The 12,784-nt window shown below is 41.9% G+C and overlaps 1 protein-coding gene across 2 annotated transcripts in view; it reads right to left on the reverse strand.

The window, feature by feature from the left end:
- Positions 1 to 888: 888 nt before the first annotated feature.
- Positions 889 to 12,784, reverse strand: part of HACE1 (HECT domain and ankyrin repeat containing E3 ubiquitin protein ligase 1) — a 93,200-nt gene continuing 81,304 nt past the window's right edge. For both annotated transcript variants that reach the window (XM_077812871.1, XM_077812870.1), the window contains exons 23-24: positions 2,322 to 2,435; positions 889 to 1,822 (exon numbers count right to left, since the gene is read on the reverse strand). In XM_077812871.1, coding sequence (XP_077668997.1) covers positions 1,720 to 1,822; positions 2,322 to 2,435 — 217 coding nt within the window. In that variant the 3' untranslated portion in view covers positions 889 to 1,719. The remainder of the gene's footprint in view (positions 1,823 to 2,321; positions 2,436 to 12,784) is intronic.

Here is a 12,784-nt window from a genome sequence, read left to right on the forward strand (position 1 = left end):
TGCTTGCTGTCCAGGATCGTTAAGAATATGTAGGGATTTAAAGACTCATTTGAAGATTTTTCAGACCTCCCTCCATATACATGATAATATTTCTGCATCAATGGACTGTTGCAAATCCATTAACAGAAAAGTATAAGACAAATATAAATACAACTTTGAAAATTGTGCATTCAGTCTTATGCCATTTGATGTTTAGTGTTTTAGATATTTCTTTTTAGCAGGCAGAGTTTTATGCTCTTTGCAAACAGCTGTACTCCACAATGAAAGAGAAAATGTGAGAAGTAAATGTTTGACAGAAATTGCTTAGTCATTACAAACCAAAAGCACTTGCAAGTTAAACGCCTGACATAAGCAAAAAAATCCCAGGTTAGCTAGAAAAGGCAAAAAGTACAATTTTGTAGGGAGTAATGCTTATTTTACAGAAGGAAAACAAGATGGCAGTAACACTATTCAAAAGTCTTATGGTGTAGGACTTCATGTACAACCAGGGAAAAAACTCTTATCAAGATGGATGAACTGTGCTTGTGTGTAGGTGGGTTGCCCTCTATACAAGCATCTTAGGGGAAAAAATGTCAAGACAGGAGAGTCCTCCAATAGTTTAAAGAAGCTTTTTTCAATGTAATGTGAAGTATTACTCAGGAGTGGTATGTTTTCTTTGCTAATTCTCTATGAGATGTGGCATAGGATTCTTAGTTATTACAGTCTCCTTGGTATCTCCACACATTCAAGCTTTTTCCTTTGTGCAATGTGAAAGCCTACTCAAAGCAACAGTCTTTGTCAACACAATGAAAGGTATATACTCATGCAAATGATGGTGCAATATGATTGTTCAGACCATTAATATATGAATTCGGTCCAGACAAAAACCAAACACTGGACAGTCACAGATTCTGCTAAAATATTAAAATTTAATTATACCCTTTCCACAGAGGACTATCTCAAGGCATGAGAAAAGGTATTCTTCGAATAAAGAACAGATATACATCTAAAACAATATATATAAGTTCTAAACGGCAAATTGACAACAAAGTCACAAATACTTTAATATTTAGTATAATATAGTGTACATGTTCATATAGAATATAAATTAGATCTTAATTCCATCCGCCGTTTACTTTTTCAGTGACAATGGTCTAAATTTTTACATTATATACATTAAAATACTAAAATGTTAAAAACCTTTTAATATAGGTACAATTCAATAACTGGGAAAATACATTAGATCTGTCATTTTGTACACTATCTAAATCAAACTTTCTATACAGTGTTCTCTGCAAAAATAAATGGCACTTTTACATGCAACAAGACACACAATACAAGTGTGTGTGTTAACAGCATATTATGTGAGTAGGAGGGAAACTATAAAACTCATTCACTCACACAGTTGAGAATCAGAAATAAAATTGGTGGGAAACATTGTGACAAACCTTCTCTTCTTCGTGTTATTTTAATGCTAATGAAAGTATACTGCTTTCAATACTAATCTAACATTAAAAAACAAAGATACAGTGTACTATGAAATTTAAGTCATGTAACAGTATCACAGACTTACTTAGACAACATAATGGACAGCAAACAGATCCTTTATGAATTTAAAAAAAAAAGTCAGCCCTGTCTCTGGGTCACAGCATCTAGGCTGCTTTTGTGTTGACAGTTTCCAAAATTACTTCTGCCACTCTGAATTGTGCATCAGTAGTCAGGTGAGTTTTCCGGACTTCATTATGCCATTGTGTAACCATAGCTTCCACAGTGTAATGCCACAAGAAGCCTGTTCTTAAGGGTTTCTTTGCTTGGGTATTCAGGTAACTTGAGCATGTTGATACTAAAATAAAAGCATCACCATTAAATAGGAGAAGTAGAAGTAAAAATTTGATTGTTTTGTACTAGGTAATTAACATGAAACTGTCCTCTCAAATATGTATTCAAATCAGAAAACCCTGAAGTTGTCATATTTATGAAAAAAAGCAGTGCTGCATTGCAGTACCCGTCAGCATTCAAATGTACTGCAAGAAAATAAGTTCCTTGTGGTTTAAAGTAAAAAGCAATACAGTAATTTAGCTTGAAGCGTCCCTTAGTGATATTGTACTGCCTTCCATTAACTACATGGGAGTAGTTAAGGTTTCTCCTTCAAAAATATACCTACTTATGGCTTAACAACCAGTTTTATGTTGGATCGTGGGTATGCTCCAAACTGACCAAAGGTTTTCCTTTTAATTAGGTTGTACAAGAGGGTTGTACCTGAAGTGTAAAACAAATAATGAAAACAATGAAAGGATTCTGCTCAGTTTCTTAATGCATTTAAATGAAACTATTTAACATACCATGTACTTGATGTTGGTAGCAAATTTGGAGTGTATGGCACAGCTGCAATTGTGAAATTCTGCAATCCACTGCCACCCATTATATGGGCAAAGCCACCATGAGGAACCCTGGAACTGAAAGCATCCACCAATTATTAAAACATTAAAAGGGTACTTGGGAGCTGAAAAACCAGCACACTGTAGAAATCTTGTATTGCCACGGCTAATGACCACCTGCTAAAAAATGGTTACCGACCTTTCCGCAACTATTGTTCTTCGAGATGTGTTGCACATGTCCACTCCATTAGAGGTGCATGTACAACTCATATACAGTTCGCAGATAACGTTTTCCCCCTCAGCAGTACTCACTGGGGCAGCTCAAGCACCCTCTACGGCCAAGCGCCACTGCATGCCAGTAGAAGAGGACAGAGTCGCCCCCAATCCTCCTCAGCTCCTTCTTACTGGATAGATTCTGATAGAGAGAGGAAGGAGGGCGGGTTGTAGAATGGACTGGGCAACACATCTGAAAGAACGACAGTTACAGAAAGGTAGGTAACAGCTTTTTCTTCAAGTGATTGCACATGTTCATTCCATTATAGGTGATTCACAAGCAGATTAACATGGAGGTGGACTTGGAGTCTACCCGATCATTGTAAAACTGGCATTGTTCCCGGACTGATGGGAAACTGCATAATGCGCAGTAAAAGCGAGTACCGATGACCAGGCTGCTGCTTTGCAAATATCTAAATAGGTACTTGGACTAGAAAAGCTCCTGAAGATGTATGTTCTCTACTCAAACGAGCCAACAATCGTGACATGACATTAGCTAACTGGCAGCACAAACAAATACGAGAGAAAATCCTCTGAGTGGAAACTAGCATGCCTTTCACCCTGTCCACAAATCACAACAAATGACTGCATTGAAGTTCTAAAGGGTCTGGTGCTATCCAAGAATACGGCTTTCCTCGCACCCAACAAATAAAGCTTCTCCTCATCTGTATGCATGGTGAGGCTTCAGGAAAAACATCAGGCAATGTATTTGCTAATGTGGAAACTGGAAGCCACCTTGGTCAAGAATTTTGGGTGAGGGTACAGGTAAATTTTATCCCCATGGAAAATTGTACAAGGATGTTCTGAAACCACGGCTCAAAATTCACCCAATCTCCTTGTTGATGTTATAGGAACCAGAGAAAACACTTTCACAGAGAGGTAGAGTAGGGAGAGCATGTCGCAAGAGGTGCAAAGAGAGGTCCCCCTGATTTTGTTAGTAAAGTTGAGATCCCACGGGGGAACAAGTCTTATACTCAAGGGTATAATCTGTTCAACTCTTAGAAATCTGGGCACTGCCTTGAGAGGTGGGCGGCTGCGGAGCAGTGGCTGTTGGCTGGGCATCAAGCTCTGAAGGCAGCGTCCTGCCAGCAGCAGTGCAGAAGTAAGGGTAGCAGTACTTCAACCCCCACTTCAATAAACTTGCAACTCGCCCCTCCCCACAACTCCTTTTTGGGTTAGGACCCCTACAATTACAATAATGTGAAATTTCGATTTAAATAGCTGAAATAATAAACTTTACGATTTTTAAAATCCTATGACTGTGAAATTGACCAAAATAGACTGTGAATTTGTCCAGACGTCGTGACCATTCATGGTGAGGGAGAGAGACCTGTGTCGGTGATCTGCCAACTTGTTCTACTCTCCTGGAAGGCAAACAACTTTGAGGTGAATGGAGTTAGTTATGCAGACTTCCCAAAATAGAACTGCCTCTGGCACAGTTGGGCGGAACATGATCCTTCTTGTCTATTTATATAAAACAGTGTTTAACAGACAAGATATCAACAGATTTTTTTTCCCAGAATACGTGGATTAAAGACAGAGAAGGCTAGACGACATGTAGTTTCCTGATGTTTATTCGAGTCCTCAGATTCCCATTCTTCTCAGATAAGCAGCTATCAGTGCCATTCACTTTGTAAAAAAAGCAAGGGGCTGCTGATATGGCAAATGGATGTTGTCAAGGTTCCTTCCCCACTCTGAATTCTAGGGTACAGATGTGGGGACCTGCATGAAAACCCCCCAAGCTTACTTTTACCAGCTTAGGTTAAAACTTTCCCAATGTACAAACTATTTTACCTTTTGCCCTTGGACTTATCGCTGCCACCACCAAACGTCTAACAGGGATATAATTTGGAAAGAGTCTGTTTGGAAACGTCTTTCCCCCCAAAATCCTCCCAAACGTTACATCCCCTTTCCTGGGGAAGGTTTGATAAAAATCCTCACCAATTTGCATAGGTGACCACAGACCCAAATCCTTGGATCTTAAGAACAATGAAAAAAAATTCAGTTTCTTAAAAGAAGAATTTTAATAGAAGAAAAAGTAAAAAGAATCACCTCTGTAAAATCAAGATGGTAAATACCTTACAGGGTAATCAGATTCAAAACAGAGAATCCCCCTAGGCAAAACCTTAAGTTACAAAAAGACACAAACAGAATATCCATTCCATTCAGCACAGCTTATTTTCTCAGCCATTTAAAGAAACCAGAATCTAACGCATACCTAGCTAGATTACTTACTAAGTTCTAAGACTCCATTCCTGTTCTGTCCCTGGCAAAAACATCACACAGAGAGAGAGAGAGAGAGAAAGAGCGAGAGCGAGAGAGCTTTGTTTCTCCCTCCCCCCAGCTTTTGAAAGTATCTGGTCTCCTCACTGGTCATTTTGTTCAGGTGCCAGCGAGGTTGTCCTAGCTTCTTAACCCTTTACAGGTGAAAGGGTTTTTCCTCTGGCCAGAAGGGATTTTAAAGGGGTTTACCCTTCCCTTTATATTTACGACAGATGTACTGTGAATTGGTAATATGTTCCATTTGCTATGAACCCGAGGAACTTGTGGTTGTCTGGACAGATTGCTATATGGAAGTAAGCATCCTTTAAGATGAGAGCAGTGTAGCAATCACCCTTTTCCAGAGAAGGAATAATGTAAATTGGGTGACTGTGCACAACTTTATTTTCTTCAAGTACTTGTTTAACTCTCAAATCTAAAATAGACTGAGACAACCTTTTGCTTCAGGAATAAGGAAAGAGCAGGAATTAAAAATCCTGCCCTCTGAGGAATAGAGGAACTTCCGCTATTGCTCCCACTAGAAAGAGATTGGTCCTCCTGCTGAAGAACGAACTCATGAGAGTGGTCCGTGAAAAGAGGTGGGGATGTGGAGACAGGAATAAATTGAAGGAAATATCCCACATCCACCATGCGCAGGACCCACTGACCCGATGTGAGTCCTAGCACACAGGAAGTGGGACAGAAGACTGGCAAAGGTATGGGTAGGAACCGATTCATCTGCAAGTACTGGTATGCTGCCCTCAACGAGCCCATCACAATGCATGTTTAGACTGGGCCACTGGTTGAGAGGAACCTGCTGTTGCAGATAACTAGAGGGGTGATGGTAGCTTCCTACAATTCCTGCCTCCTTTTCTTGGCAGGTCTGGGGGACAAAGTACAAAGAGCTGATATCTGCAAGCTTGCTGGAGCCAGAATTGCATCCTCTGTTACCTCTGTGTGTAAATTCCAAGGGATTTTAGTGCTACCCTGGAATCTTTTAGGTAATGCAGCCTAACATCCTGTCTTTTCAGAAAAGAGGGATAAACCCTCAAATGGCAAATCCTGGATGGCCTGCTGTACTTCAGGAGCAAGACTAGAACAGAGGTGGGCAAACTACAGCCCGCAGGACTCTCCTACCCAGCCCCTGAGCTCCTGGCCCAGGAGACTACCCCTGGCTCCTCCCCCGCTGTTCCCCTCCCCCACAGCCTCAGCTCACTGCGCCACCAGTGCAATGCTCTGGGCAACGGGACTGTGAGCTCCTGTGGCAGCGCAGCTGCAGAGCCCGGCCAGACCCGGTGCTCTGTGCTGCATGGCTGCCTGTCCTGGTGCAGCCGCGCCGCTAGCCACTGGTGCTCCAGGCAGCGCAGTAAGGGAGCGGGGAGGAGATTGGATAGAGGGCAAGGGAGTTCGGGGGGTGATCAGGGGCTGGATAGGGGTCGAAGCGGTCAGAAGGCAGGGAACAGGGGGGTTGAATGCAGTCAGGGGACAGGGAGAAGGGGTAGTTGGATGGGGTAGGGGTGCTAGGGGGGCAGTCCCAGGTGGGCCCTCCATACAATTTCAAAAACCCGATGGGGCCCTCAGGCCAAAAAGTTTGCCCGCCCCTGGACTAGAAAATTACAGCGACAAACACCTCCTCATAGAAATAGCAAATGCCATGGAACGAGTCTGGTGCATCCGAACTGTCACAAGCTTACCTTTCGCGACCATGAGAGTGAACTCCTGCCTGGAGTCCTCTGGTAGCCTGTTCTTAAACTTCACGATATTTTCCCATAGGGTGAAGTCATAGCACAGTGATAGACCTCAGTGGTACAAGAGCCAAATTAGCATTCAACATCACCCAAAAGAGCCACAGGTAGCGTGAATTCATTTTTTCATTTACTACAGAACTACATATTCACATTTAAACAGTATAGGAGGGGAAATATTTAGTTTCTATTGGGGTGTCAAATAATCACAGTTAACTCATGTGATTAACTCAAAAAAAGTAATCACGATTAAAAAAAGTAATAGCAATTAATCAGTTTTAATAACACTGTTAAACAATACAATAGCAATTTAAATGTATTAAATATTTTGGATGTTTTTTCTACATTTTCAAATATATTAATTTCAATTACAACACAGTATACAAAGTAGAGAGAGTGCTCACTATATAGTATTTTTATTACAAATATTTGCACTGTAAAAACAACAAAAGAAATAGTATTTTTCAATTCACATCATACAAGTACCATAGTGCAATCTCTTTATAGTGAAAGTGCAACTTACAAATGTAGATTTTTTTTGTTACATTCCTGCAGTCAAAAACAAAACAATGTAAAACTTTAGAGCCTACAAATCCGCTCAGTCCTACTTCTTGTTCAGCCAATCGCTAAGACAAACAAGTTTGTTCACATTTACGGGAGATAATGCTGCCCGCTTCTTATTTACAATGTCACCTGAAAGTGAGAACAGGAGTTCTCATGGCACTTTTGTAGCTGGCACTGCAAGGTATTTACGTGCCAGATATGCTAAACATTTGTATGTCCCTTCATGCTTCAGCCACCATTCCAGAAGACATGCTTCCATGCAGATGATGTTCATTAAAAAAATAATGCATTAATTAAATTTGTGGCTGAACTCCTTGGGGGAGAACTGCATGTCTCCTACTCTGTTTTACCCGCATTCTGCCATTTATTTCATATTACAGCAGTCTTGCACGAAAAGCCAGCACATGTTGTTTGCTTTAAAAACACTTTCACTGCAGATCTGACAAAACGCAAAGAAGATACCAATGTGAGATTTCTAAAGATAGCTACAGTACCCAAGGTTTAAGAATCTGAAGGGCCTTCCAAAATCCAAGCGGGACAAGATGTAGAGCATGCTTTCAGAAGTCTTAAAAGAGTAACATTCTGATACGGAAACTACAAAACCTGAACCACCAAAAAAGAATATCGACCTTCTGCTGGTGGCATCTGATTCAGATGAAAATGAATATTGTCGGACCACACTGCTTTGGATTGTTATCGAGCAGATCATCAGCAGCAGCACGGACACATGTCCTCTGGAATGGTTGTTGAAGAATGAAGGGACATATGAAACTTTAGGGCATCTGGCACACAAATATCTTGTGATGCCAGCTACAAAAATGCCATATGAATGCCTGTTCTCACTTTCAGGTGATATTGTAAACAAGAAGCAGGCAGCATTATCTCCCGCAAAGGTAAACAAACTTGTTTGTCTAAGTCATTGGCTGAACAAGAAATAGAACTGAGTGGACTTATAGGCTCTAAAGTTTTATTTTTGAATGCAGTTATTTTTTTGTACATAATTCTACATTTGTAAGTTCAACTTGCATGATAGAGATTGCACTACAGTACTTCTATTAGGTGAATTGAAAAATATTACTACTTTTGTTTTTTACAGTGCAAATATTTGTAATAAAAAATATAAACTGAGCACTATACACTTTGTATTGGTGTTGTAATTGAAGTCAATATTTTTGAAAATGTGGAAAATATTCCAAACTATTTAAATAAATAGTATTCTATTATTAACAGTATGATTAATCGCAATTATTTTTTAATCGCTTGACAGACTGTTTTTATATATATTATTCTCACAACAAAATGATGAATCAAGTATTATTTTATCAAATACAACTGGCTAACAACACAGTAAAAGCTTCCTGATTGGTTAATAAGTTAGAACGGTTAATAATTAAATCACAGTGTTTTAATATGTGCTGCAAAGAGCCAAAGGAGAGACATTAAAGAGCCACAGTCGGAGTGTCACTGTCATAGCATCTTAGGAGAGCCTGCTGGTAAGCAATTCTTAGTTGTAGACCTCCTGTTGAATAAAGTTATTACTCACTCCTTGGCATTGATGCTTAGTGACCCTGCCTCTTGTGCTCATTAGCTGCTGTCACCACCAACACCTAATGGCAAGTGAGGGTTGAAGCCCTTAGAAGGGGTGGAGTATCTCCTTTCTGCCCATTTTATCATAGGTGAGAGGAAAGAAGGGAATCTGTCAAAGCATTTTATCTAGTTCCAGAAGGGCTTCATTAAATCAGAAGTGCAACTCTGGAGGGTCCAGCAAACGGTAAAATGTCCAGATTGTGGAATTTCTCATGGACCTCTTCCACGTGAAGGTCTAAAACAGAGGGCACCTTTTTAAGCAGTTCCTGGTGAGCCTTGTGATACTCTGGTGGCAGCGAATCACTCACCCATCTCTACAGCCTCATTTGATGATGAGGAAGATGATGCACCAGGATGCAGAGACAATGGCTGGTCTGCCTCTTGCAGGGGAGGAGCTCTCAGACTTCCAGTTGCTCAGTACCTGTACAGGTACTAGGCCTCCAAGACTGTTGCCTATGCTGCCAATTATCTCAGTGCATCCTTGAGGAAGTCAACTCAGATGGGTGAGGAAAAGGTCCTAGCAGAGGGAAGGACACCCCACGGTGTCCAGAGCGATCACTGGTATAGGGTGAGGGGGTGGATCCCATGGTTGACTTGTCACTTGCAACGTGCCTATTATTGAGACTGTCTTGACTTCCATGGATCCCAGGGCTCTAATGGAGGACAACCCTCCCTTCCGGTATGGGACACAAAAGATCCCACTTCCAAATCTGACAAAGGTGACTCAGTCCTGCGATAACGGTGGAGCAGAATCATTGTGCACTGGAGACAGTTAAGCTGAACCCAGAGATGCTGATACCGGGGATATTAATGGTGGCATGCCCCTGGAGTGTACCGGCCTCCTAGGTATCAGAAGCGGCACTGGCATCACAGACTCTTGCAGAGCTGGCATAGAGACCAGATATCAGGAGCAGCTGGAACACTTCCTACACTGCCAGGGACACCGGTGCCAGAGGGTTAAGTAATTCTTTTGCAGTAGCGTACACTTCCAGCATCCTCAGTACCGGGACCGGGTCTGAAACAAACTTCAGGGGTTGGCCTCGACAGACCTGACACTGGCTCTGGAGTTGATTAGCCTCGCTTTGCAGCAGTGAAGCACTCAGGGGAATGTTTGCCTTCAAAGTCCGTCCCACAAATCTTTCTTTTACCTGACGTCAGTACCAAGATCTTACTGGATAAGGTACCATGTCATTGGCAGATGTGTCTCTCTCTTCTTCAGTACTGTCGATACAGAACATGGTGCCAAAGATGTCTTGCGAGGCACACACTGCGCTGATGGTCTAAGAATGTTCTGAACCCAATGGCTCTGATGAAGGGTGAAGTGCCATCCTCATAAAGAGACAGTTAAGTCTCTCTGCTCTGTCTTTTTGAGTAAGGCTTAAATTCTGAGCAAATGTGTTACCTGTCACTGACATGGGACTCCCCCAGATACTTTTGGCAGCTGGGGTGTGGGTCACTAACTGGCATCAGTCTGACACATGACCGGCAAGACTTGAACCCTGGAGAGCAAGGCATGACTTCAGTACCAAATATCAAATTTGGTCCAAAAGGGACCTAACAACTGAAACCTAACTATGTATTACAACTCACTAACTAAGTACTAAATGGAAAAGACTATATACAGAGAGTGAGGGAACTAAACTTGCGATAGCAAGACTGGAAGTGCTCCAACCACTGTCACTGGCTGTAAGAATCATAGAATCATAGAATATCAGGGTTGGAAGGGACCCCTGAAGGTCATCTAGTCCAACCCCCTGCTCGAAGCAGGACCAATTCCCAGTTAAATCATCCCAGCCAGGGCTTTGTCAAGCCTGACCTTAAAAACCTCTAAGGAAGGAGATTCTACTACCTCCCTAGGTAACGCATTCCAGTGTTTCACCACCCTCTTAGTGAAAAAGTTTTTCCTAATATCCAATCTAAACCTCCCCCACTGCAACTTGAGACCATTACTCCTCGTTCTGTCATCTGCTACCATTGAGAACAGTCTAGAGCCATCCTCTTTGGAACCCCCTTTCAGGTAGTTGAAAGCAGCTATCAAATCCCCCCTCATTCTTCTCTTCTGCAGGCTAAACAATCCCAGCTCCCTCAGCCTCTCCTCATAAGTCATGTGTTCTAGACCCCTAATCATTTTTGTTGCCCTTCGCTGGACTCTCTCCAATTTATCCACACCCTTCTTGTAGTGTGGGGCCCAAAACTGGACACAGTACTCCAGATGAGGCCTCACCAATGTCGAATAGAGGGGAACGATCACGTCCCTCGATCTGCTCGCTATGCCCCTACTTATACATCCCAAAATGCCATTGGCCTTCTTGGCAACAAGGGCACACTGCTGACTCATATCCAGCTTCTCATCCACTGTCACCCCTAGGTCCTTTTCCGCAGAACTGCTGCCTAGCCATTCGGTCCCTAGTCTGTAGCGGTGCATTGGATTCTTCCATCCTAAGTGCAGGACCCTCCACTTATCCTTATTGAACCTCATCAGATTTCTTTTGGCCCAATCCTCCAATTTGTCTAGGTCCTTCTGTATCCTATCCCTCCCCTCCAGCGTATCTACCACTCCTCCCAGTTTAGTATCATCCGCAAATTTGCTGAGAGTGCAATCCACACCATCCTCCAGATCATTTATGAAGATATTGAACAAAACCGGCCCCAGGACCGACCCTTGGGGCACTCCACTTGACACTGGCTGCCAACTAGACATGGAGCCATTGATCACTACCCGTTGAGCCCGACAATCTAGCCAGCTTTCTACCCACCTTATAGTGCATTCATCCAGCCCATACTTCCTTAACTTGCTGACAAGAATACTGTGGGAGACCGTATCAAAAGCTTTGCTAAAGTCAAGAAACAATACATTCACTGCTTTCCCTTCATCCACAGAACCAGTAATCTCATCATAAAAGGCAATTAGATTAGTCAGGCATGACCTTCCCTTGGTGAATCCATGCTGGCTGTTCCTGATCACATTCCTCTCATGCAAGTGCATCAGGATTGATTCTTTGAGGACCTGCTCCATGATTTTTCCAGGGACTGAGGTGAGGCTGACTGGCCTGTAGAAGAAGGAACTGAGGGTGGATGAGGGGCAGTTCCAGCCTCTTATATTGGCACGGAGCAGTAGAGGGTGCTCGAGCCACCCTAACAGGTACCTCTGAGGAGGAAAGTTCTCTGACAACTGTGCACAAGGCACACACATACCTACAGTGGAACGGACATGTGCAATCACTCAAGGAAGAATGGTTGTTAGCAATAGGTCCCACTCTTCACCAATAGTGAAAATCTCTGCCTCACTCATGTTTTCTGTAATGCTGTTGAAAATGGGAGTGTCCCATTTATGATAGCTGTTAAATTGTTTAAACGCTAGATAAGAGGGGCAAGCATGTGTTTGAGGAACTCACCCATTGTTAGCACTTGATGATTTTCCTTTATATACATATAAACCTGTTGTCTTTATAGTTGAAGAAACATCAGTTAAAAAACTACCCTTCCATTATAAAAAGTAAGTTAATCTACCAAATATTCTTGACATGTCTTTTCCAGAGCTTTGGCTTTTTTAAGAGTCAAGACTTAACAGTGTGGTATTTCTCACAGTAAAGCCAGTATACTAAAGAAAAGTGACTTAATAGAGTAATTACCAATTGTAATATTGTGGAACACTAAGGAAAATATTAACCGAAGAAATACTGTGAGCTTGACTATAAATCTATAAATTCTCACCCTGAATAATGTGACTCACACTAACCTACAGTATGAGACTCAGCATAGTACCTATACCATTAGAGGCCATCTTTAAAATAGTGGTATAAAAACCTCTTCAATGGTTGGAGTGGGAGGGGTGTTTTGTTTTTTTGTTTTGTATAGTAGTGGTGTTTTCTCTCAGGAGACATGATCCCCCCTCCCATAGTATCCAAAAACAATTAAAAAAAAAAAAAAGACAACCAGATAGAGACATAACTCCAAAGGATCCCTCAACCCAAATTCTCAGTAATGAAAAGTCACAAT

The sequence above is a fragment of the Eretmochelys imbricata genome, chromosome 3 (genome assembly GCF_965152235.1).
Source record: "Eretmochelys imbricata isolate rEreImb1 chromosome 3, rEreImb1.hap1, whole genome shotgun sequence".
NCBI lineage: Eukaryota > Metazoa > Chordata > Testudines > Cheloniidae > Eretmochelys > Eretmochelys imbricata.